Source organism: Citrus clementina, unplaced genomic scaffold (assembly GCF_000493195.1).
Source record: "Citrus clementina cultivar Clemenules unplaced genomic scaffold, Citrus_clementina_v1.0 scaffold_1, whole genome shotgun sequence".
Lineage (NCBI taxonomy): Eukaryota > Viridiplantae > Streptophyta > Magnoliopsida > Sapindales > Rutaceae > Citrus > Citrus x clementina.
This window is the reverse complement of record NW_006263303.1, coordinates 8,975,093-9,001,016: the sequence shown is the minus strand read 5'-3', so window position 1 is coordinate 9,001,016 and position 25,924 is coordinate 8,975,093. Positions and strand designations below refer to the sequence as shown.

At 31.4% G+C, this 25,924-nt stretch overlaps 3 protein-coding genes across 5 annotated transcripts; all 3 read right to left on the bottom strand.

Annotated features, from left to right (window-relative positions):
• Nucleotides 1–1,649: 1,649 nt before the first annotated feature.
• LOC18055530 (transcription factor MYBS3) lies at nucleotides 1,650–3,230 on the bottom strand. Its single transcript, XM_006451372.2, has 3 exons — nucleotides 2,702–3,230; nucleotides 2,214–2,413; nucleotides 1,650–2,105 (listed from the first exon to the last, which is right to left on the bottom strand). The coding sequence occupies exons 1-3, from the start codon at nucleotides 3,057–3,059 to the stop codon at nucleotides 1,812–1,814; spliced, it is 852 nt and encodes a 283-aa protein (XP_006451435.1). The 5' UTR covers nucleotides 3,060–3,230; the 3' UTR covers nucleotides 1,650–1,811.
• Nucleotides 3,231–7,244: 4,014 nt separating this feature from the next.
• Nucleotides 7,245–15,388, bottom strand: LOC18055628 (probable acyl-[acyl-carrier-protein]--UDP-N-acetylglucosamine O-acyltransferase, mitochondrial). The gene is made up of 11 exons (XM_006451371.2): nucleotides 15,217–15,388; nucleotides 15,020–15,111; nucleotides 14,812–14,936; nucleotides 14,622–14,730; nucleotides 14,457–14,549; nucleotides 14,236–14,352; nucleotides 14,057–14,140; nucleotides 13,627–13,731; nucleotides 12,586–12,672; nucleotides 12,374–12,505; nucleotides 7,245–7,490 (listed from the first exon to the last, which is right to left on the bottom strand). The coding sequence occupies exons 1-10, from the start codon at nucleotides 15,302–15,304 to the stop codon at nucleotides 12,386–12,388; spliced, it is 1,020 nt and encodes a 339-aa protein (XP_006451434.1). The 5' UTR covers nucleotides 15,305–15,388; the 3' UTR covers nucleotides 7,245–7,490; nucleotides 12,374–12,385.
• A 1,663-nt stretch (nucleotides 15,389–17,051) lies between these two features.
• On the bottom strand, nucleotides 17,052–21,708 carry LOC18055627 (inactive protein kinase SELMODRAFT_444075). Of its 3 annotated transcripts, XM_006451369.2 has the most exons (9): nucleotides 21,138–21,707; nucleotides 20,720–20,874; nucleotides 20,550–20,644; nucleotides 19,331–20,358; nucleotides 18,950–19,110; nucleotides 18,667–18,743; nucleotides 18,434–18,581; nucleotides 18,038–18,187; nucleotides 17,052–17,452 (listed from the first exon to the last, which is right to left on the bottom strand). In XM_006451369.2, exons 1-9 carry the CDS (start codon nucleotides 21,304–21,306, stop codon nucleotides 17,399–17,401), a joined length of 2,037 nt encoding a protein of 678 aa, XP_006451432.1. In that variant the 5' UTR covers nucleotides 21,307–21,707; the 3' UTR covers nucleotides 17,052–17,398. The 3 variants fall into 3 exon arrangements, with proteins under 3 accessions (XP_006451432.1, XP_024033397.1, XP_024033396.1); XM_024177628.1 differs by lacking the exon at nucleotides 17,052–17,452 and having other exon boundaries at nucleotides 18,098–18,190; nucleotides 21,138–21,708; XM_024177629.1 differs by lacking the exons at nucleotides 20,550–20,644; nucleotides 21,138–21,707 and having other exon boundaries at nucleotides 20,720–20,831.
• Nucleotides 21,709–25,924: the final 4,216 nt, after the last annotated feature.

Here is a 25,924-nt window from a genome sequence, read left to right as displayed (position 1 = left end):
TTTTCTTTTCATGTAAAAAGTGCACTCTCTTCATCAACATTTTATACCCCAGCAGAGAAGGCAGGGACCATTTAATAAGATAAAAAAAAATTGTAATAATATAATAAGTCTTGTAATTAATTAAGAATAGATGGTGGAAGTGGAGAGAGAATTAACTTGAAGATTTGCTGAAATTTATGTTATGCTTCAAGTCATACGTAGACTTCAACTTTTTCACAATTATGATCAATGGGTATAAAAAAAAAAAATATCAAATTATTGGTGCTTCTGAGTTTGATTTAGATGAATGTTCTTCTTATTTTCATACGAGTTATGTTAGAGGTTACAGTTTAAATGTTCTTTTTAAATACGCGTAACTCAATATTAAAAGGGGTAAAAGTTCGTTTAGTCTTTATATTTTGAAGTTAGTGCCCGTTTAGTCCCTATATTTTTAAAAATACCTCAAATCATCCCTACTATTAAATTATTGACACTTTTGCCATTATCTTTTGTTCCTTTTAACTTATTTTTATAATATTGCCCTATTATAATAATTTTTTAGACATTATTAAAAAGAAAAAAATAACCCTATTATAATAATTTTTTTAGACATTATTAAAAAGAAAAAAATAAATTACCAGTTTAACACCAAAAAATAAAATAAAATAAAAATATATATATTAATTTTTGTGGAACACACTCTTGAGTTAAAATATTAATTTTTCTAAAAAAATTGATAATGTAATTTTTTACGATATTAATTTTTTAGACATATGTGAGCTTCCACAAAAATTAATATTTACCTTTTTTGTTTTTATTTTATTTTTGAGTTTAATTTGATAATTTAATTTTTTTATTAATATCCAAAAAAGAAACATTATTGTAAAAATGTAATATTGTAAAAGCAAGTTAAAAATAATCAAAAATAATGGCATAAGTGTCAATATTTAGTAGCAGGGACGTTTTGAGGTGTTTTTAAAAATACAGGGACTAAATGGACACTAACCTCATAATATAGGGACTAAACAAGCTTTTACCCTATTAAAAACAATGGCTTGACACACATGAAACAATAACATACGAAAATTTTCTTCCGATATTCCCATTCTCTCCCGCAGCCAGACAAGTAGTACCACATATTTTAATGTTGAATAAAGCTATACAAGAGAGAGATTAATTTCAAAATTAAGCCTTAATCCTCCTCCATATGTTGCTTTTGGTTCCTTTCCACATCTATCTCTATGTACTTGCATTATATGGAAGTGTACGCTATAGCTTAATTAACAATTACCCGTATTAATTAGTTATTTATGAGGATATCTTTATTTAATAAAGTGATGATGTTACTAATAAGAAAAAAAATTAATGTATTAATAAAAAAATTATAATTATTAATATATTAAAATTTATATTTTTTATTTTAATGACATTATCACTTTATTAAAATGAAAATGTCATCATATACAAAGATTAAATATTATCCACACGAATAGAATGGACAGGTTAACATAAGATGATAAAATATAAGAGACAAGAGAATGAAAAAGCTGTCACATTTTGGTTGTTTAAGCCTAAACTAAATTCAATGCCCCACCGATCATGGAATATTTTGAGTCATCCTCGGCGAACAAAATAGATCCTTGCAGCTATGCTCATAAATAACTTTAAACTACATTAAATAAAAAAATGAATATTTTTATTCATTTTCCTAATAATTTAACAGAAAAGGGTGGATTTTTTTCATTTTTCACCATAAATAATGTGTTGTCGACCCTTTTCCTCTGCTGGGATTTTGACACAAAATAAAATTAAAAAAAAAAGTGAAGCATAAATCAGGTAACCCTAATAAGGAGGGGTTTAGGTGAAGATTTATTTTCTTCAACAGAATTTGGAGTGGCAAGTTTGAGCTCAAGATCATCATCAGATGGTGATAAAATACTATTATTTGGAGGCATTAACGATGGCTTTGATGATGATGCATTTGATGAAGGTTTAATCTGCTGCTGTGAATCAATCAATCCATGCAGCCGAGCTGCTGATTCATCTCTAATTGGCTGCTCCTCCTGCTTGGAACTACTATTAACTTGACGATGATGCACCGCAGCCATACTACTCCGGATTCCAATCTGTTAATTTTTTCAGAAACTTTGAGAAATTAATTAATTAATCAAAATCGATATTATATATAAATAGAACAACGTCCAAGTTATGATACTGTATCAATAATTAATTACCATGTCAAAGAGGCTAGAACGTCTCTTCTTCTTGTTGAGATCACTAGCAAGCCGCAGAAAATACTTTTGAGCATGACTTGCAACTTGCGTTGGAGTTCTTGTGCTCACAAATTTTCTTGAGATGCCCCTCCAGTCTCCCTTCCCTAGCTTCTCTAGTCCCATTAAAAATTTCCTATGCTCCTCTTCCGTCCATGCAACTCCTATATATATGTTATTATATATAGTTCATACATACATAGGTCTAATAAAATTTGAAGGGGCAGCCATTAACACAAACTCAATATTAATTGTCGGGAAAGGAATAGTGATACCGTATTTTGGCAAAATAGTTATGGAGAATTTTTCAGAATTGGTCGCTAACAGTCCGTTTAAGGCGACTATTCCATTTGGATATAGCGACTCTTCTCCGTAACCATTTTACCAAACTACAGGATGTTGATGAACTTTTTACTAATCGTAATTATGAAATTTAAGCACATATACCGTACCTTTCTTTCTCTCTTGATGCTGATGATTAGATGTTGGAGGAATCATGATCAGACCATCAGATAGATAGCCGACGGCAGTTTTATCTTCATCAATGGAAACTAGAGAGGAAGAATTAGAAGAAGATGAAGAAGGTACAGCCGCAGAGGACAAGCAATCCATGCTAAAGCTCTTCTTCAAGGACATGGCAATAGAAGAAGAAGAGGATGATGATGGAGAAGAGGAAGATACGTCAATTAGTTGCACTCCAAAAAGCCTAAGTGATGATCCTCCTCCTCCTCCTCCACCTACTGCCTTGTGAGATGTGCAAGTCCTTGAATTATGGCCTATGTTCCCGCAATGTGAGCACTTTCTGCCCATTTTCACCCAGACAAATTATAGTAACAGACTCGGCGAGAGAGATAGAGAGAGATGTGTTATGTATATGTAAATGGCATGTATATGATGATAGCAGGCAAAGGTGGGGTTACGAAAATGGATGCACACCAAGAAAAGATGATTGGATAGATTTTGTTTACATATTTTTTTTTCTTTGTTTCATATTTTTCCAACTTGGGTTTTCTATACGATTCATCCTATGGATTTATTTAAATTTGAGTTTTGTCCCAAAGGACTTGACCGAACAGTTTTTAAGAAATATTATTTTTACTGTTTGTCCGAGTTTTAATTAAGAGAACAGTGGGATGCAAAAAAAAAAAAAATGATTTAGTTTTGCCTAGTGTACACAATTTATTGTACAAGTAAGTACACATCTATTAGTTGAATCTATTATTTAATTTTTATGGGCATAAAACGTCAAAAAAATCACTGAAATACCAAGTCTACATACATGCCAAAGAAAAAGGAAGCAAGTGGGGGAAATTTATCGTCCAATGGTTTGAAAGGTTGGTAGTAGGTAGGTAGATGACTTGAGAAATTGAAGAATAAAAAAATTTTGTAGAAAATGGGAACTTTGAAAGTTTGAGGCTGATTAACCATCTCCCCTTTCATTGGAAATTCTACTAAGATCATGTTTATATTAGCCCACTTGACGGATTAAATACTAAAAAAAAAAATTCATCAATTTTGTCTTGGCGTAGAATTAATGACCACACATCTCTTGAGATTTGTTAATAGAATCCTTTCCTGATGTGAGTTTTATTGAATGTTTAAAGTTTTTTTTTATGGACCATTTAAAATTTTTTTAGGTCCAAAAGTAATTTTAAAAATTTAAAAGTTAATTTTATTATTTAGTAAATGTTTTCAAAAAATTATTTTTGACAAAATTATTCTATGTTACAACATATTTTCAAAAGTATGGAATAAGTAACTTTTCAAAATCATTCAAAATTCAAATTAATCTTTATGAATTAGGAAATAAAATCATTAATTTGAATAAACATTATATCCAATTCAGTTATTTGCATTCTCATAGTAATTTAACAGTAAGTTTTGCCAAAAATATTCGACTGCTTTCAAAATTCATTGTACTTTTAAAAATAAATTTTGTCAATCGTTCAACTAGTTTTTTTCATAGTTATTATTGTTACATCACAGTTAATAATAATTATCTTAAAACTTACAATATTACCAAACTAACCCTTAGTTATAGTATATGGTTAAAATTTAATTTCTTTATTTTTTATTTATTAACTATTAGTTAATATGTGAGTTATTTACACAATACATAATCAGATCAAGAGAAAATCTTAATCTTATATATAGATTGGTTGCAACCGAGAAGTCAAACAATACATGAATAATGTTTTTTCCTCGTTTTGTAAGTACAAACTTATGTATGAAATTATATATGTGAATTTATAGGTTAAAACCCGCTTTGTCTCTATATTTTGAGATTAATGTTCATATAATACCTATATTGAAATATAAGTGTGCAATCCAAGAGGGGGGGTGAATTGAAATTTTAAAAATTATCCTAGCAAATCCACACAACAAGCAATCTAATGTCTTAATAAAAATTGAAAGCAATAAGTTCAATAAAAGCACAATAATTAAAGAGTAAGGGAGAAGAGAAACAAACACACGAATTTTTACGTAGTTCGGCAATCCCCGCTTACGTCCACGCCTCCAAGCAATCCAAACTTGAGGATTTCACTATCCAAGCCTTTCCAAGGCTTCAACCGATTACAATTGACTTCAAGGTGTCAATGAACCTTTACAACAAAGAGATTATCTCCCAATCTCTTCACTCAAGTATCTCACACACTCAAACTCTTACAATTGAAATGAAGAAATGAAAGTTACAATGAAACTCACTCAATGAGTAGATATTTAAAAATGAAGAACAAGGAATGATTCAATGTTTTGTGTTTTGCAAGTTGAAGGCTCAAGATATCTCGTGTGCTTTTTGTTTTTGCTTGTTGGAGAGCTTGAAAATGAGTAGGATTTGAGTTTATATAGTTTGAGCTCAAAAACTAGCCGTTATGCACATTTTGATCATAACCGGCTTACCGTTTATGGACATCCGGTTATCCGCTTAATGTTATCGTTACAGTCACAATTTTGAATTTCTGAACATCCGGTATGCCGCTTTGTCAAATCCGGATAGCCGCTTATGCTCAGAAGCTTACTGCCCAACAACCAGATTACCGTTTATCAGGATCCGGTTAGCCGCTTGCTACAGTGAAATATTTTTTAATTTTATAGTTTGATCCCAAAACTTTATAAAACTATATTATGACCCAAAACGTTATGAAACTTTACAAAAAGGTCCAATTTCAGAATTTCTAAATATTACTTTGTCAATCTCAAACTTTCTGAAATTATGATTTCACCCAAACTATGTGAAATTATAGAATGACCCCAAAATATTTAAATAGTTTCAAATAAATCTAAATCCGAAATTTAAAAAAATATCAAAGGTTTTAAAATACATTCATTTTAATCCAAAACACTTTGATTCCATAACATCATTTTCTTATTATAAAAGCGCAATTTATAAATCTTTGCTTAATCAATACATGTGGTTTGTTATCATCAAAATCAATATTTATAGCCATATAAGCTAACATATATTTCTAAAGTACCATAGAATATCCTTGTCATTAAACTATTGACATTCTTGCCATCATTTTTTGCTCATTTTGTCTTACTTTTATAATATTACTATTTTACAATAATGTTTTTTTTGTTTGATATTAATAAAAAAATTAATTACTAATTTAACCCAAAAATAAAATAAAATAAATTTTTTTAGAAGCTCAAGTGCATCAAAATAATTAACATTTAAAAAAATTAAATGATTAATTTTTTTTAAAAGATTAATAAATAATATGTAGGAATAAACGAGCTCAAGGCTGTGAATTTATTAGTGATAATAGAAAATTGTGACGACCTAGACAGACGTACACCGCACAACAGATTAAAATAAAACACACAAGTGATTGACATCTCACATCATCTGTCTTACCTACTTATACTATAATAGATAAAGACTTTTGCCAAGATACCATTTTCATCCAATAGGATCTAGACTAATAAATTAAATAGAAACTAAGCAATATATATATATATATATATATATATATATATATATATATATATATAATATTCATGCTTTCCCATAAAAGTAAACCAAATAAATTTTGTAATCAAAACAATCTAGATAGAGACTCATTGGGTTCTTATGTAAAATCATAGATATTCAATTGATATCTCACCAAACTAGCTTTTGTCTTGTTAGTATTATTATGCAAAAGGATATATTAAAGTAAAGATTTCATAATCTATCCCTCGTCTTTAGAGGCCAAGTTGAGGAATTTATTACTTGTCTCTTGGTTGAACTTGAACTAGAAAAAGCAGATTCACCATCCATTTGTTTCTCATTCTATGTTGATTCTTTTGGAATTATCAAAGAAGGGAACATCTCATGAAGTATTTAAGAAGATAATGCTTTCATGATGAATTTTCCCCCTTGTTTGACCAGACTTCAAATCACATATTAAGGAAGTGCTCAAGTATTTTACATTATCCTAATCAAGTGGGATGCAAGTTGAGATTACTTCTAATTTGTACTACTACAAATCCTTTCCTCCAACTGAGCGAAAAGGACAATATTCAAAGTTAAAGACACTCCTTTATTTTTAAGAATAGTGATTCAAAACCCCTTTTTTGAACAATTATTTCAAGTTTAAATAAGCATAGATAATTATAGTTAAGAAATATAATTGTCCCAAAAAAAAGAATCTTTATAACCATTTAAGAAAACAAAGAAGCCTTTGCAACAATTTCGCATTGTCCTTTCCTCCAACTAATTGTAAGAGAAAAGTGTCTTGTCATTTATCATTTTTGAAGCAAAAAGCATCCCAGCTATTTGATCAACTTTATCTTTCACGTCTTTATACTAAAAGCACAAACCAAAGTGCTTAAATTTCTTTTCATTTTCCAATGGCTATGGCCGGTGGCATTGGTATTATGTTGGTCTCTTTTTTCCTCCAACATGCAAATATATTATAAATAGGCAAGGTCACCGATCACTATTGAGGTTAGATAAGCGTAGTTCACTCGCATCACATAACAGAAAATAATTCGAATTTAGAACCACAATGTTGCAAATATTTAAGTCCAAAGACCCAGCATTTACCAAAAACTCAACCAGAAGTGTGTACAGTAGTTGAAATGTAGCATCAGAGAAGAGAAGATTACCATTCCAATAAACTAAAAGACTGCATGGTTTGTTTTTGTTGAAGTAATAAATGAAACAACACCAACAATGCTACAAGTTAACAGGAAGCTGCTCAATGGTTCTCAAACAACGCGCCAGCCTACTCCAGCTCTAGAAAATGATAATGGCTGAGCAAAAACAGCAATGAGAACAGGTTAAAACATTACTTCATTGTGTATACACACCTTTACAAGCGCAGAGTTCGCCCAATACAGTAGTGTATAGGTGCTAAATAGGGTAATTTTTAAAAACCTCCCCTGAGGTTTGGGCTTGTTGCAAGTAGATGGCGAGAATTGATTTATTTGTAAAAAACCCCCTACCGTCAGTTAAGTTTAACATTGACCGTTAGTTGACCGTGCAAAGACAATATTACCCTTAACAATAGTTTGTAAACGAAAATAACTAAAAAAAAACCAAAATTATTGGTGCAAAAAGCACAAATCCTATTTTTTGACAATTTTATCCTTGTCAATTCTAAAAATTTACAATATCATAGGTAAAGATTATGACTATTTCATTTTTAAATTTTTAATTTTATCTTTCTTGTAGGAATTTTAAGGAAATATCAATAATTTAAAGAGGATTCTTTAATTTTTTAATTTTAATTTTTTATAAGAACTTTAAGAAAATATCAATAATTTAAAAAATGTAAAATAGCTAATAATTTTGGTTTTTTTTTTGTTATTTTCGTTTATAAACTATTGTTAAGTGTAATATTGTCTTTACACGGTCAACTAACGGTCAATGTTAAACTTAACTGACGGTAGGGGGTTTTTTATAAATAAATCAATTCTCGCCATCTACTTGCAACAAGGCCAAACCTCAGGGGAGGTTTTTAAAAATTACCCGTGCTAAATATCGCTATATATATAAATATATATAAAAATATATATAAGGATAATTTTATGGTCGCGGATCCGCATGTTGTCTTTGGAAGGCCACAATTTTGCTGCACATGGTGGACCCCATCATGTGCAGAAACTAATTAAACCAAAAAAAAAGTAATAATGTTGTAGGATTCTTTGAGTGTGTTTGCTTGGGGGATTAAAAGTGGGGATTGAACTCTTTTTTTTGAATTTTTTTTTATCTTATCTCATGTTTGGTGCTGTTAAGAGTATTGAGATTTTGATATCCTGAGCCCACAAGCTAATCTTAATTTTGTAAAAAAAATATTCCCAAGGGGGGCTAGGGATTAGTTAGTATTGGATTATATTGATAACTCAATTAAACGTAATAATTTATAAATATTAAAATTATAGTAATATGTGATAAATGTAATAAAAAATATTGATTTTAATAATGTAAATAATAAATTATACTAAAAATCATTATTAATTTCACATTAAATTAAAATTCTATTTTAATTTATTTAATTATTAAATATTTTTATAATTCCAAATTTACATTATAAATTAATTATTAAATTAATATTCAAAAAGATAAAATTTTATAAAATAATAGATTATTAATAAAAATAATATAAATATCATACATATATTTAACAAAATAAAAATTATTTAAATTATGATTTATATTTCATTAATGTCATTGAGGTTGATTTGTATAATTAATAATTCAACATTTTAGTTTATAATAATATTAATAATAATAATAACTTGTAAATTATAATATTATAATATAAAACATGATTATTTATAGTCCAATCCAATATTGTACCAAACACAACATAGTATTATTATAATCCAGTATTATCCAATCCAATCCTATCTTATTCAATCTAATCTAATTCAATTCAATTCAATCCAATCCGACATACCAAACGAGCCCTTAAAATCCAGGATTTTGGACTAGAAGCTTATGCATTTATATGTACTGAAATCCGACTATTTTTGCTCCTTTTCTTTTTCTTTTTTATTATTATTTGACAACCATGGTGGTATGCACCATGTGTAGAAAAATTGTGAAACTTTAATTCATGTTCGGGATCCCAAATCGTAAAACTATCCATATATATATATATATATATATAAACATACATATTGTGTGCATGTGCATGATACTATTTTAGTCTCACACATGGTAATAAAACAATAATGTAATAAATTAAGTTAATAACAACTAAGAAACAAAAAATACTAATAAACCATATTAAGTGCAATATCAAACTAGCAAGGTTAACCTTTCAAAAATAAGAAAAAATAGGCTTATACTAATGAAAAGAAATGATTCATTTTACAAGAGTTGGGGTGGGGCGGGGGGGGGGGGGGGGTGTGGTGGAGGGGACTGAAGGCAAATGAAAAGTATTTAGGATATTACACCATCACAAAGTATTTTGGACAAAAGAAAAGAGAACTTGTGAGCTATTTTGTCATCCAAAATTTTGTCAGCTTTGGTCGAATCAAACATCTCATGTTAAAAGATCTTTTTGAGAATCGATACTGATATCTAATAAGTCATTTAAGAAAGTCCTTTCCCTTTAGCCCTCGTTACGCCATAGAATTCTTCAAAGTTTTATATGTCCATATTTTTGTTTGACTAATATTATGACCGAATTTTTTTGGCTTAAATAATCGTGATTAAACTTTGACCACCATCAAATAAAAACCTTTCTTTGCAAAGGAAATTTTCAAAAGTTTTGAGTTCTCATAATACGTTCCCACTTCATTATCCACGGAATTTCAATATTGTTGCTAAAAAGATAGACAGTAGAAACACATGATCATATTAAAATTGCATTGAGTTACAAAAATTTATTGAATGCCCCTTTTTGACTTCTTTGATAATTGATAATATTTCTTTAGGAGAAGGGTTATGGAAAAACTAGTCTTTGAACCAGTTTGTAATGCATCTCAAAGAAATACCGTAGGAAGTTTAAAATTAGTAAAAAATAGCTATGACCTAATTTATTATTCGGTTAAAAAGAGAATTATACAAAGTAACAATGGAGTAAAACTGATTGTTAAGACTTAGGGCCCCTTTGCAGAAATAAAAAAATAAAAATAGGTTGTCGAAGTCCCTCAGTAATTTCTTTGATTTAAGCAAGAGCCAAAAAAATCAGCATTATACACAAATCTAAACCAGGCCCCTCACACGAAACATGAATTCCAGATTTGGAAAGAGGGAAATGAACCATGAAATTTAAATAAAATCTAACTGAGAATGTTAGCTCATAGGAAAGCTTGAACACGAGACCTTAGCTCTATAATACAATATTGGGGGGAAAGCCCAAAAAAAAAAATGGGTCAACCAAAAGCTTAAAATATCAAGATTCAAGAACTAGCATTAAAGACAAGTCTCAACCCTAATGTGAAATACGGATCAAGAAGAAATATGGGCTCTGATACCATATTTAGTTACCACTTTACATTATACCTAAAGACAAAGACTTCTATGAAGTAATTCTATTAGACTCATGCTGGATAATTCTATCTCATCATAAAAGAGAGCCCTTTCACAAGGGATATTCGACTTCATCATAGCTGATAAGGTTATCCATACAATGTAACACACTTTAAAGAGCACCAACAAGAACATCTTTCTTTCACTAAAGAACATCAATAATAGAGTTGCTTTTTAAAAATAGCTCTACTAGTAGCTTTTGTATAAGTGTTTGTCCAAATGTAATCACTTAATTCTCTTTTCTTTTGTCAAGATGAATCAATAATTGTTATACATAAAGAGCTCTTTCCTTCCAAAGGCATAGTAGGTTTTGTAGAAGTGTTTGTCCAAATGTAATCATTTGATTCTCTTTTCTCTTGTCAAAATGAAATCAATAAATGTTATGCATATGAGAGCTCTTTCCTTCCAAATGCGTAGTAGAAAAATTGTGACCGTCTATAATATTGAAAGTTCTAAGTGTACTTTGTGTGTCTCCTCGCCTCTATTTAAAAGCATCATTTCTTTAGTGTAATTTGACATTTTTGTATTTTTTCATTATTGCACTTTATTTTTGTTTCATTAACAGTTTCATAATTGTCGATTGTAATCAGTGTTAATTTATCATATTTTTTGTTTCTGGTTTTATTATCTTCGGATCCAAATTGGTATATACTCTGTACTGATTTTCTATAATCTGAAATACCAGATATAAGTTATCCTCTAAACTTCCAATTTCTACCACCGGACACATCTAATAACTTAAAAGTTATTATATTGTAATGACAGAAAATAAACTATGTTATAACCTACCTATTTACCTATGAGCCTACAATTTCTTTTCTTCTCTATCTCACAAATCTACAAATACCTTTCCCTCCCTCTATTTGCTTCTTCATTTATTGTCTTTTCATTTTCCTCTCACCTCTCACATTCTCTGTCTCCCAGATTGTGCATATGGATTCCTGTACTGGTTGATTCAGAGAAGGTGTATGCCAAAATATGCACAATTTCTTCTGCAGTTAGATCACAAAGCGTGGACATGTTTGACTGCTTTGAGAAATTTCTTAAGCAGATGGGAGGAAACAGAATGAGCATCTATATTCTATAGTATTTAGGAGCTGATCTGATAAGAAATGGTCCCACTGACCTGAATATTGAGTGATCGAGAGGAAGTGTCAATCTTAAATTTCAACATGTAAATTACTTTGTGACTCTAATATGATTTGCTTAATGCATTGGTGTGGTTCATTTTGAGGAGGATTGAGCTGGATTTGATGACAGAGAAAGCAAAAACAAAATGAATGAAAGCCAAAATACTGAATGATTTTAGAAAAGGGAAAGGCCAGCTTATGCAGTCTTTGCATGCAGACAGAACCTTATTCACATTATAACTGCTTCATTTAACATAGTACTTAAAATATAAGTGATTAGACGAGTCAAATGGTAGAAATTGAAAGTCCAGAGGATAACTTATATATGTTTTATAAGCACACACAAATGCATATGAACAAACATTAACTCTTGGGTAACTTAAATACAATAAATAGTAGCCTAGAAATTCTAACTCCCTTCCATTCAGATGCCATAATGACTACTTGTAGGACAAATTATATTGATAAAATGGACAGAACAAGGAAACAAGCCATGATTAAGTAAAGGTGCAAATGCTTACCAAAAGATCACTTCAAGAACCACTCCATTGTCTAAACCTGCATATCCCACGACGATTTTCGGCAAAGGAATCACGAATGGACTGCAACATTGAACATACAGCAGGAATTTGACCCAATTCTTCATCTTGCTCCTGCAGTTGGCGTTTAGATTTCTCAATGGCTATTGAAGAAGTATGTGCATGCAAGCGATAGAGGGAGAAAGATAGGTTACCACTTCAGTAAGACGTTCTTCAAAACCCACAGCATGGGCATCAACAGGCATAAATATCTTCCGGTAAGCTGTTCTCAAACTCTTAATCTAGATCCTTGCTCAAAATGGAAGAGAGAAAAAAAGTTTTTTTAGAAGGCACGATCGGATAAAAGGAACCAATGGATCTCAATAGCGTCAAAAATAACTTCTCTCACTTTATCAAGGATACTAAACATAAGAGAACCATCAAAAATGCTATTGAAGGAGACAAAAAGTTACCAAACTCAACAATTTCAGGATAATGCGCTTAATATGAGTTGTTTTGAAAACAGCCTGAATTGTTATTGTCATTACCAATTGTATAATTTTGGTTAATGTCAAAATTGAAAGAAAGGAACGGTAAAGTTTCACTTATATACTGTAAAACTAAAAATGCTTTCTTTCAATACTTATCCAGTAAAGCCACTTCAGTTAAGAAGCAACAGCATCATTGCCTTGAAAAAAAAAAAACCCACCTCCATTGAACCTCATCCCTAACTAAACTCACCACTACTTCCCTTTCCTCACAGGGGTCATTGACATTTTCGCACAGATTATTCAAGCAATCAAATATTCGTTCCTCTAAGGATCAGGTATGTACAAATTGGATTTAGGTATACTTAAAAATGGCTTTATACCTCAACAAAAGTTTCTGTGTTGAGTAGTAGTCAGAAAATATATTTACAGACAAAACCTACTGAAATTCAATTATTCTTCTGGAACATGGCCGTTTTCTTTTCATATTTTATAAACAAATGCAACTTTCTAAGTTCCATTAACTTTTAACTTAATTATGCTTTAATACATAATGAATGAAAAGCACAGTAACATGATGACATGCAATCTCATATGTACTCAGAGGCTGTGCAAGAAAATTGTTAAAAGTTAACAAGGGATATTAAGGATTCTGTCTATTGCCACGAAAGAGAATGCTTTCGATCTCTAATCTCTTAGTTACAAATTATGAACTGTTTTGCAGCTATATATGGAGCCATCAAAATTAAAAACTCATAGATTGCCAACCTCTGTGACATTAAATCCGCGACGACGAAGACCCTCCAAATTCAGACCGCGAAGCACAGCTCTTTCTCCAGCCACCATTGAGTACTTGGGTACATCTTGTGAAACCTTCGGGCATAAGGAAAAAGAAATAAGATTTATTGTGTATGATACATGAATTGTTTTCATTTTCAAAGTACATGCTCAGGCCAAGTGCTTTATGACAAATTGTGCCATAGGAGCACTATGTAGCCAGGAATCTATTGTTTTTATTCCGAAAAGTTGGAGCACTATTATACGTTACCATACCAAAACTGCCATCAATATCGCTATATAATTTGTCAGTGCCCCAAAATTCCCATCCATTCTGGAAAACCTAAAGCTAGGTTCCTTGCTACATAGAACGGGACAGCAGCAAGAAAAATCATGGGTAGAGAACAGGAAAAGATCATACCACAGAGCCCCCGCCAATAAAAGAATGTGATCCAATGTGGCAAAACTGATGAATAACAATGGCTCCAGCAGTGTGAGTATAGTCCTATGCTTCCAGCATTTGAATCAACTTCAAATTAGATACTTGGGACAACGTAACTACACAGACAGTTTATCTAACCCAATTATTAAAGAACTTACTTCCACGACAACATGACCTGCTAGAAGAGTATTGTTCGCAAATATGTTATAGTTGCCGATCTTACAGTCATGGGCAATATGACAAGAACCCATGATGAGATTATTATCACCAATAACCTGGTTATTTTTATTCTTGTTAGAAAACGGAAGAGACTCAACTTCACAAATATGGATATGTCTTCAGGAAAGAAAAGAGAAACTTTACCACAACAACCCCATACCGTTCTGTCACCTGACTTTGAAGATCGGTGAATTGAAACATGTTCTCTAAACTCATTATTGTTCCCAACATCAACAAAACATTCATCCCCTGACTAAAACCATAAAGAAAGATGTAGTTAGTTTGCTACAGCTCGATCATAACATCCAATGTAATTAAAATATACCTTGTATTTCATGTCCTGGCATTTAACACCAACAACAGCATGATGCCCAATAATATTGTTACACCCAAAGACAGTTTGTCCAGGAAGATCATCACCAACAACAGCGCCACTGCCTAACAAGGTTTAAAGGCATTACATAAACTTAACGAAAATAAAGATGTTTCCAACATTTAACAAAGGTAGAACTCACGTCATCAAAATGCAGTGATCCCCCAATTCTGTATTTCCAAAAATATGGCTGGAAGGATATAACAGGCAGCCATCTCCGAGCTTTGCAGCAGATCCGATCGTGCAAAATGGACCAACTGAAACTCCCTGAAGCACAAATGGTTTAAACTCTCTCTCCAAAGAGCTTGACTGACCAAATAAAGAAGAGGGAACCACAGAAAGTGAAGTACCTGACCAATGATGGCATTTGGGTGAACAATTGAAGTGGGGTGAATGAAGCTGCTGCTGCTGCTGCTAGTCTCATATTTGTCTCCATAAACATCTGTATACAATAAATAACTAAATAAACCCAGCTGACAAAATTTTTATCAAAGTCTACATATAAAGCCAGCCAACGAAAATTGAAGTGAAGAGACGAGAAGGTTACGTGGTAGTGCTGTGGAGAGGCGTCGAAGAAAGAGCGTTGAGAGAGAGGAAAGACATGGCCGTCGAACTTTCAAGAGTAAGAAACTCATGCCGCTCTCTGCTCTGTTCTGTTCTGGTCTGTTCTGTCCTGCTACTGCGAGCAGCCAAGCGCGGAGACATACAAGAGCCTGGAAAGTAAGTGAAATAATTTTTATATCTTTCGACTCGATTCACTTGATTTGACCCCACTTCGGTGCAACTTCGTGTATGTTGCCTTGTCTGTCGTACGATTTTGGTGGGTGGATCTTACCCGTTCAATAGTCTGACAACTTATTAACCGTTGGATTGTCTTAGGAATGGTGAATGGTATAACTAATAAAATTCAAATTCTTAGAACACTTATTTGATGATTGAACTTACTTAAGTCACAAACCATATTTCTATAATTAGCGACCAAAATTTTTCAATAAGGAACCCATATTTTATTAAATTCGGATGAATTGACAACTTTGTTTAAATTTGTAAAACGCTAAAAAAGATAATTTATGCTTTGTCCATATTTAAATAGTGCGCGAGATTTCTTTATTAGAAATTTATTCTATTTACTAAGAGGGTGTTTGTTTCTTAACTTAATATCTCTAATTACCTTAATGAATTAAGTTAATTAGAGATGTTTATTTTTATAACTTAATACAAATTTTTTAGATAATTTTGACCTACTATAATAAGCTAATTTTTTTAACTTTTTACTAAATTAAAAAATAAATGAACCAACTAATTTCTAACGTAAAAAATTCCTTACTTTATAATTTATTTTTTATACCCATCCCAAAACCTCATACATGTTTATGCACTAATAATCTTATCTTGTATTATGTACTATTATTGAGAATTTGTGATAGAAATTGAAACTTACGGTATTTTATATATTATAATTTTTCGCTTGAATGTAGTTTTGCTTATATATGTTAAAATATTACGGTATTTATATTCTTTCATATATATATATATATATATATATATATATATATATATATATATATATATTATTAATTTGATATTCAAATTTAATAAGGATAAAAATATAAAAGTACATATTTTTAGTATTTAAAAAAATCTTAATAATTATTTTCAGAAATTCAAACAAAAAATAAATATATTATTCAAATTCAAATATTTAGGTCTATTCAAAATTCAACTAAATTTAAATCTATTAAGATTTCAGATAAAAAAAAAAGCCACCTAAAGCTATAACTGTGATACTTTAGGATACAAAATCCTATAATCTGGGTACTACTAGATAGACGAATTTTAGTGGTACACGAGTCAAGTACCATAGCCAAAGTCAAACTCTCTACCTAATATTTTGAGATTTTATAAATAGTTATCCTAAATTACATTAAATGTACTTTACATCAACACAAGAATGACACAAAAAAATTCTAAGCGTTGTTTATTTGTCGACATATCTTAAGTTATTAGGTGTAACTTTTGTGTTAAATATTAAATTACATATGATGTAACTTAGCCACAACCTTATTAATAAAATGAGATGAAAATCCCTTACAATGTTACTTAAAATATGTAGATTTTATTTTAGATTATAATAATTTTTTAATAGCTTAAAATAATGTTTTCCAGTTTTCATCCAAGTGGTCACTGTTGGTAACAACCAACATGAAACTTAAAAATTTATTTTAAAAACCTCACTTACTAGCAAGTCACAAATGAAAATAGGAAACTTAAAAAGACTTCAGACTCTTCAATTTCATAGGCTGAGAAAACCTAAAGATAAGTTCAAATAGATTATAAGCTATTGAATTACACATTAGCTCAAGGATAGATCATAGAATCAAAGAAGGTGAAGTGATCTTTCTATATTAAATGAATACATTTTATCCACAAAAAGTTTTACATGAAGGGAGCGGAAGCCAGTTGAAATGAGAGATTTGTTTAATAAATAAAATATGATTACAATTTACAAAACTCACTAGCTTACATCACATCCTACAGAGACAAATCTAAACTGCAGAAGTGACAATAAAACTAGTATTTTCCTTCACTCTCTGAAAGAAAGAGCTGCTCTTCATGCACACTCCATGAAGAGTTTCAACTTCAAATTATGCCCCTTCTTTCAGATGTTACCATATCTGACCACGGTGATGATGTTCTTCCCACTGCTGTTCCTTAACATAACTAGAGACTCAAGTGTCATCTTTTGAATTCATGAGAATGTCCCCCTCCAACATCCGAAGCACCTTTAGGAATCGTTGTAAAGAATACATAAATTAGCTTACCGTGAACCACTAACATTCGGCATTTTTAGAATAAAGATAAAAGCTAACATAGGAGTTGTTTTCAGAAGCATTATTAGAGGTAACTAGTACTGATTGGCTTTAAATTTGACACGCAAACTGGTTGACAAGGTTACTGAATTCATGGAATTTGCAAATGGATGACTAGGGGAAGGATCTGCCTGCTTTTGTGGTTGCCTCTCATTGAACATAGTTGTCAAATTGAAAATTACCTTGAATACTACTTTGTTCTGGGAAATTACCCCAAAAATAAATTGAAAATTGTACTCTGAATTTTAAAAAAGCCTCTACAGATTACACAGTGAATACTAGTTTTTAAGAAATCTTGATAATTTGCAGCCACAAGTCTAAGCAGTTGGAAAGCAATGTCTAGAAAATGTGAACTTCTACATATTAGTAAGTAATAAAAAGTGAAAGGGAACATCCATTTCATACAATTTCATTCCAAGGATTTTGACTTGATAATCAAAGTAATTGTGGCAAGTATAGGTACTTTAAACAAACAGGTATTAGTTATTGATTACCAACCTGAGACATACGAGGCCTTGAATGAGGATCCTTACGTATGCATAAAGAGGCACATTGCAGCATGCCATAGACCTCTCGTTCTGAATAGCAGTTCCTTAAGCGAGGATCAATCAGTTCACCAATGGCATGTCTTTTCAGTAAAGGACGTGCCTACTCCAAGTATGGAAAATGAGTAATCAGCCAATGACGAAAGATAAAAGTGCGAATAAGATTAAATTTTATCAATAGGAAGACAGAAACAATTCCCAGGGAGAGGACAGGATACACTTTGAAGTCCGAAACACACATTTTTTTTATATTTACTCTCTTGAAAATATGACAATAAATCTTTCAAAGATTGTTATCAACACCAACACATAAATTTGACAGCTGCAAATAATGTTATCAAATCCATACCCATTCAGTGAGGCACTGTTGACCTCTGGGCCGGTTTAGATCCATAGCTTTCCTTCCCGTAATGAGCTCCACCAATACTACCCCAAGGGAATAGACGTCAGCTTTTTCTGTGATTTGACCACTCTGAGCATATTCTGGAGCTAAATACCTAAATAAAGAAGGGCTTTGTAAATCAATATCTTGCTTTTTGCAAGTAAAACTACAAAGAAGTGAAAACCATGAAACTGTTTTACCCAAATGTTCCGAGTACTCTTGTTTCCACTCCCATATCTCCATCTGGTTGCCATCTTGCTAGTCCAAAATCCCCAACCTGAGGTCCAATAGTTAGATATCAGTTTCAATGTATGCTATTGATATTAGTAAGCAGTGAAAAGACATATGTTTTTGTGCTTACTAACTGACAATGAAAGAAACAAAGAAACATATTTGAATGCAAGTGCATCAAAGGCAGTATACAGCTGGTCATGAAAATTTTTGAAATTTTATTTATAGAGGAATAGAAAGAGCTTGACATACCAGTGGCTCAAAATCATGGGTGACCAGAATGTTGTTAGGGCGCATATCACGGTGGACGATACAACCCACTCTACATTCTTCATGAAGGTATCGCAACCCTCGAGCTGCTCCAACCGCAATTTTTCGCCTTGCAGACCATTCCAGTGGATCTCGATCACGTCCTACAATTCACCAACTATGCAATCAATTTGTTTGCTGTAAAAGCAATTTCCTTCATAATTCACAAGGTACATCTTCTAACATACACAATCTCAGTCCTCAAGACTGAATATTTCTCTATCTCTCTTTTTCTTCGCATCTACCCTTCATTTTATCCCTTTCCTTTCCCTTCTACAACGTTAGTGTAAATAATAAAACCATTTAGGATAAAGTTGAATTTACCATAAAGATGGGAATCCAAGGACCCATTGCAAATATACTCATAAACCAGCAATCTCCTCCCATCCTCCACACAGAATCCAATCAACATCACAACATTGCGATGTTGTGCACAACTTAAAACCTCAACTTCTGAGCAAAATTCTTGATCACCTTGAGAACTAGCCAATTTATATTGCTTGACGGCAACAACCTGGCCATCTGGTAGAACACCTCGGTGAACAGAACCAAATCCACCTTCGGCTAAGAAATTTGCTTCTGAAAATCTATTTGTAGCAAGCTCCAATTCAGCATAGGTGAACCACCTCGGAGGATTACCAAATACAGGTGCCTTGTGCTGACATATTGAACACAATGGAGGAGGACCTGGAGGTTTATTCCTGGATAATGAAACTGCCTCTCTCACACTTTTACTTATTTTCAGATCAAGCTTATAATTCAGCACTCCGATATCAGGCTCTCGATTCAATGTTGATAATTTCTCCAACAGGAATTCATATGCAGAAGTCAGAGATGGATCATTGGTTCTTTCTGAGCTTCCCTCTAGAAGTTTTAAGAATTCCTCACGAGGACTGAGTGACTCAGCCATCCATGGATCATGATTCGAACTTGTGGAAGGCAGACACAGAACTTCGCAATCTGAGTCAGAATCAGGTCCAAAACGATCTTGTCTTTCTTCACTGACTAAGGAACACTCTTTCTTCAGGTTCTCACATATTTCAGAGAAAGTCCCTGGATCTGAACTTGAGATTGATGAAGTTCCAACGTCGGTTGCAGTCAACAGTGACTCTTGCTCAGGACTACTTGCAGGAGTCACAAATGGTCCCTTCATCATATATGGATCATCATGCTTACTTTTCAAATATTTTGGAGATACTTCTAAACCAAAGGTTTCTGAGCGAGCCACTTGAGACTTCATTGTTGGTGATGCAACCAAATTCAACCGCAGAACTTTTGGTTGAGATCGTTTCATAACCACCACATTACATTGCAGCTCCTCCATACAGCATTTCTTCTCGTGCTTCAGTTGTCTGTCAATAATTGTAAATCATAAATTAGATAAAGAGAATAAGTGAAGAGCGAACTGAAATTCTGAGTAAATTGTTTTTGGTATGGGATTTGAGAATATTGAGATATCAACAGCCTGTAAGACTGCATATTCCACACGGACAAAATCTACAGTAAAGTCATGCAGGAGACAAGGTATAGTCGTTTTAATTACTTATCCAAAATAACCCAGTTTGATTGGGCTTTCTTGGCCTCAACAGCCACTACTCCATATGGTGAGCCAGAAACAATTTTTACTCTGACTTTTATCTGTCAAAAGTGGAAAATGCTTAGAAAGGGAGCATATGAGAATTAAACTCTTATGACAATAATGACCGTACTTACCTTCTCTGGGTCATAAACTTCTTGCAGTTGACGCATCATTTGGGAGCACGAATCTACAATATCATCCTTCTGATCTGAACTAGTTCCTGAGAGGGAACTCTTATGACCAGTAGCGCAATCATTGGTGAATCTTGAAAACCCCCATATCTTTTTACCTGCGAATGTATTGCGCTCCCATCAATATAACAAGTTCTAATAGAGAAAATAAATTGGTCAAAAAATTCAATTTTGATGCCATGGAGCTCTTAATTACAGATCATAACAATCACATAGAATTGTGTGGCATGCGAAATAACCAAATATAGCAAGCAAGAAAGCAAAGAGTAACGAAAACAGAGTGATTCACACATATAACCCAAAATCATTGCACAAAATTGAGAACACTTAATTAAAACAAAGAACAAAATCAGAATATTACTTGAAGACAGGGGAGGCATGACCACAAGAAGCTTAATGTAATCACCAGGTTGAACAACATGAGTCAAAGCCCACACCAAAGCACTTCTTGGAATTTCCTTCGATGCTTTCACGGCAACAATCACTACTTTCCCCACAACCAATTCTGAAAAACCACCCTTCTGCTTCATTTCCACCCACTTTTTAGAACTTTTTTCAACAAAAATTCACAACACGCCAAAAAAAAGATTTCATTTTTGCCTCAACGAACACTCCATCGCTGAAACCCAGATACTTTTTCAAGCTACCCAGATGAAAAAAGTTCATAAAAGTTCTAGAGTACGTGCAGTTCAAGGCAGCGAGCAACAACAGAAGCTTATACTTTTTGTTCATGAAAAATGCGTGTGTGTACGTGGATGCATAGAACCGGAATCATTTGATTCTTTAAAGCTTTGGCTTTTGGTAGCAGGCAGCACAATTTGGACTTTGTTGTTGTAGTATTTTATTATCCTCCGGCTTTTGCTTTATTAGTAATTTACCAGAGAGAGAGGGAAGCGCCAAATAAAGAAAATGAGGGAGTTAGTGTAACGACAAAACGGAAACAGGCGGTTTAACTAAACGACACCTGCCTGATACCAAATTCGTCTAATTGATTGATTGGCCCATTTATGTGGACTTTTATTCTTGTTTATAACATGACATTTTCATTTTGAATCACATTGACAAAGAAATTTGGGTGCTTTTAGATGGAGAAATTTCCAGTTGTGTCTGCTAGTAGCTAGTTGTCCACATGGTTAGGCATTGATTACTGTCCATTACCAATAGTTTTTTAACTCACCTACAATGGCTACATCATGTTAGTCTAAAATTCAAAACGTTGGACTCTAAATGGGAGTTGTCTGTCTATGTAACTATATTAATTCTGTGTTATGAAGTTAGATTCAAAAAATTTCAAAGTATTGATCTCTTTACTTTTTATTTTTTTAACATAAGAGGTGAAACCATTCCAATCACTGGGACTTTTTTAACCATCTAAGTATAATCATTTATAAAAACTAAAAAAAAAAAAAAGTTTGACTTGAATGTGTCTTTTAGCACCAATACCTACTTGGACTGATCTAAAATAGTCTATCAACAGTTCATATCATCCATCACACATGATAAGAACTCACATGATAAAATAGTTGTTGGGTCGACTTTTATCGAGTTGGATTATTATGGGGTCAACCTCCTAGAACTTACCACAGAAGAGGTGGGGTTTGGATTTAAAATCAAAAGCTCATTTCATCCATTACCCATTAATGTTTAATAAATTTTATAACTTAAATTATAAAATTTAAAGAAAAATGAATTTGACTTTAACTTTAAATTGACAACTTATATAAAGTTATGACAAGCTCTAAAATTCTTAATGATATGAACCTCGTTAAAAATTGACGCGATCCTAATTAATTTAGTATCCAAAATCGAATCTAAACTTAGAATTGAATGAAATGTGGCTCAATGCTCAATGAAAGCACGAACCTTAATATGTGAGGACGTCACAATCAGCTATGAATAATCTAATTGATAAGTCAAGTTTGAATGCCACGAAAATCTGATAAGTTCAAAGAGTCTGTTTAAGAACCAAAGAGAATTAATTCTCTCACCAATTGCATCAAAACTTATATGTCCCTATTTATTAGATGTTAGTACATTATATAGGGTTACAAGAATTTTCGGAAATAAATTCTAAACGAAAATCAAATCGGAATATGAATCTAAACTAATAGGAAATAATTTAAATCAAATCATAATTCTAATCTAAGCAAATTAGAAAGAATCTAAATCAAATCGGAATCATAATCTGCTTAAATGTCTTACATCAATCAAAATGGAAACTCAGCAATCAAAAGAGAAATAACTGATTTATTTCCCCACTAACCTCCTCAAGAAACAGGAAAGTATCCGAAAAAGAAAAATAATATATTTTTCCCCCATAATGTGCAAGTCAACTTCCTGTTTCATGGAAGTGATTATTTGGAAACTTCAAGAGCCTGAATTATGTATTTATCATGTATAATTCTTTCGACAGGCCTCCACGAATTTGATTGAGCCCAAGTTGATTGAATCAACACATTAAGCACTTCTTTCAATTTCTTTGCTCAAGCTCTTGTGATGGGTCCGACGGGAACTTGAATAAGTTATGAATATACCTCATCTCACATGCTTGTGACAGTTTTGTCCTCAATCTCATGACTTAAGTATTTATTATAAAATTTATACCCATCATTGTACATTTGCATCTTCTTATATAACATAATCCTCTTTCTATAATTTTCTTCTCCTAAGATTTTAATTAATGATATCAATGCCCATAACCAAAATAATTTTTTTTAACATTATAATTTATTTTTTTTAACATTATGTGATTATGTTAAACATAAAGGATATATATATATATATATATATATATATTGGTTTGGTATTATATTCTTATAGAGCTTTTGTTTTATAAACAGTTATTTTTATTTTAAACTAAAGATATAATATAAAAAATAACATGTTAAATGGGTTGTTTTAGAAATTCAATAATGATAAAGAATGGGCTTCGAGTTTCGTTTTTTTAACCCAAAAAAATAATTGGGTACGTTTGGGGTATATGGTAATATGTCATTTAACATGGCCCAAAACTGGCTTAACAAAGATCCATTACTAGCCTAAAATAAATTAATTTTTACTAAGGGAAAAACCTTAATTTTTTATCCCTTCTTTATTATAAACGGAAACAATTATTTTCTACCTAATATTAAAGAAAACCATCTTCTCAATTCTAAAACTCTAAAAATTTTTGGGTCATTCTCTCACTAATATTCAAGGGACCTATATATTTACCTCTATCTACATTTGTTGAACGTCTACAGAACATATATTTTTAGGCCAAAGTTAGGTTACATGTAATGTAACATACAATCAAGTAATTAAAATATATGTAGATACCCTCAAACTTCATGGAAACTACATTAATAGAATTAAAAGAAATACTTTTGAATCTCAAAAAAGAGATAAAGGATATAAAACAAGAAATAGGAAAAATAAAAATAGAAATGTCTGTAATTCAGATGAGCCGAAAGAGACATAAAAAATTAGAAATATTTAAAATATTAAAATCAGGAATAATTAGAACAAGTTTTAAGGAACCTATACACAAACCACAAGCAGGCAGTTATGATGCTTGGTTTATGGAGGCTCAGTACCCAAAAATATTAAAAGAAACAGAAGAATTAAAAGAAGAAATAAAAAAGAAAGAAAAAGGAAAAGAAAAACTAGAAATAAAAGAAGCAACTCCAAGTGATTCAGATTAATGGAAGATATATTAGAAGAATTAACTGAAAAATTTAGTGATATAAACCTTAGTGATTTAGAAGATTTTGAAAAAGAATATTGCATAAAAATGAATACTGCTGGAGGACCAGAAATGAAGCCTAATGTAGGAGAACCAAGTCATAGATATGAAACGAATAAAAAGAAAAATAGACCATTTTTTGAATATCATCCACCCACTAAAAATACTCCTTGGAAAAAAGAGTATCAACCTAATAATGATAAATTAACACCAATAAGCAATGAGGAACATTTTTAGATTTAGATTGCAAAATAGATCCCCGTAAGGCTTTAGTTGAATGGGGAATGCAAATGAAATTATTTTTTTATATATAATGGTTCTAAGGATGATTAGAATGTAGAATCTGAAGAAGAAAAAATAAATTTATTTGCTGATATCCTAATAGCCAGTTTTATAGGAAATGTATTCAACTGGTGGAAAGGACTAAATGGAGAAACACAAAAATTGATAAAAGATTCAACTAAAATAGCTTTAGTTAGAGATAAAGGATTAGGAATTGAAAGATTAATTGAATATATTGCTAGTGAATTTTTAGGCGAAGACTGGATACAAAATACAGAAATAGAAACAAAAAATGAAAAATTAGATGCGAGAATGAAATTAATAAATTTAACAATTTGTAACATGTGTTTTGTAAAAGAATACACTTGTGAATTTAATAAATATTACTATGCACAATTCAGAAGTCAAGAAGATCAAAATATTTATAAAAATTTATATTATTCCAAATTACCATATCCCTGGAATGGATATTTTATTAATGAGTATGAGAAATACAGTACTATTAATAGATTGCCAGATACGTTAGGATCTAGAATAAGATTTTTAAATACAAGATTAAGTGAAATATGTATTCAAAGAAATCTAATAAAGAAGAGTAAAAATATAGGGAAAATATGTTGTGAGAAAACAGAAATGCCGATCCAATGGGGTTGTTATACACCTTATAAACGAAAAAGGAAGTTATATAAAAAAGACAAAAAATATAAAAATACAATAACTTTAAAAGAAAATACAGAAAACCAGAAAGGAAGTATTATAAAAGAAAGTATAAAAACTAAAGAAAAAAATTAGATAAATCCAAATGTAAATGTTGGAATTGTGGAGAAATGGGACATATTAGCACAGATTGTACAAAAAAGAAAGTAAGACTCCTAAAAGAAGATTTTGAAAATATAAAGAATGATTTAGAAGAAATAAGTGATATATCAGATTATGAAGGAAAAGAAGTTTATATGGTGAAAGAATCCGAAGATGAGTCAAAATAAAGAAGAAACTATAGAGGTAGAAGATAATGAAGAAATTGAAGAAATAGAAAAAGAGGAAAATAAAATGGATATAGTCTTGTTGCCACTTTTAATAAAGAAAAATATAATAAACTTTTGAAAATAAATATGGAAAAACCAGAGTATGGAGTCTTATAT

Coding starts and splice junctions, on each gene's coding strand:
- LOC18055530 (XM_006451372.2), bottom strand. CDS start 3,059: ATGGGCAGAAAGTGCTCACATTGCGGGAACATAGGCCATAATTCAAGG. Junction 2,414..2,701: donor GCATCAAGAGAGAAAGAAAG/GTACGGTATATG, acceptor ACATATATATAG/GAGTTGCATGGACGGAAGAG. Junction 2,106..2,213: donor GTTCTAGCCTCTTTGACATG/GTAATTAATTAT, acceptor AAAAATTAACAG/ATTGGAATCCGGAGTAGTAT.
- LOC18055628 (XM_006451371.2), bottom strand. CDS start 15,304: ATGAGTTTCTTACTCTTGAAAGTTCGACGGCCATGTCTTTCCTCTCTC. Junction 14,353..14,456: donor CAAAGTCAGGTGACAGAACG/GTATGGGGTTGT, acceptor AAAAATAACCAG/GTTATTGGTGATAATAATCT. Junction 13,732..14,056: donor TTATTGGCGGGGGCTCTGTG/GTATGATCTTTT, acceptor TTATGCCCGAAG/GTTTCACAAGATGTACCCAA.
- LOC18055627 (XM_006451369.2), bottom strand. CDS start 21,306: ATGAAGCAGAAGGGTGGTTTTTCAGAATTGGTTGTGGGGAAAGTAGTG. Junction 20,645..20,719: donor AAGTTTATGACCCAGAGAAG/GTAAGTACGGTC, acceptor CACTTTTGACAG/ATAAAAGTCAGAGTAAAAAT. Junction 17,453..18,037: donor CAAGGCCTCGTATGTCTCAG/GTTGGTAATCAA, acceptor CGATTCCTAAAG/GTGCTTCGGATGTTGGAGGG.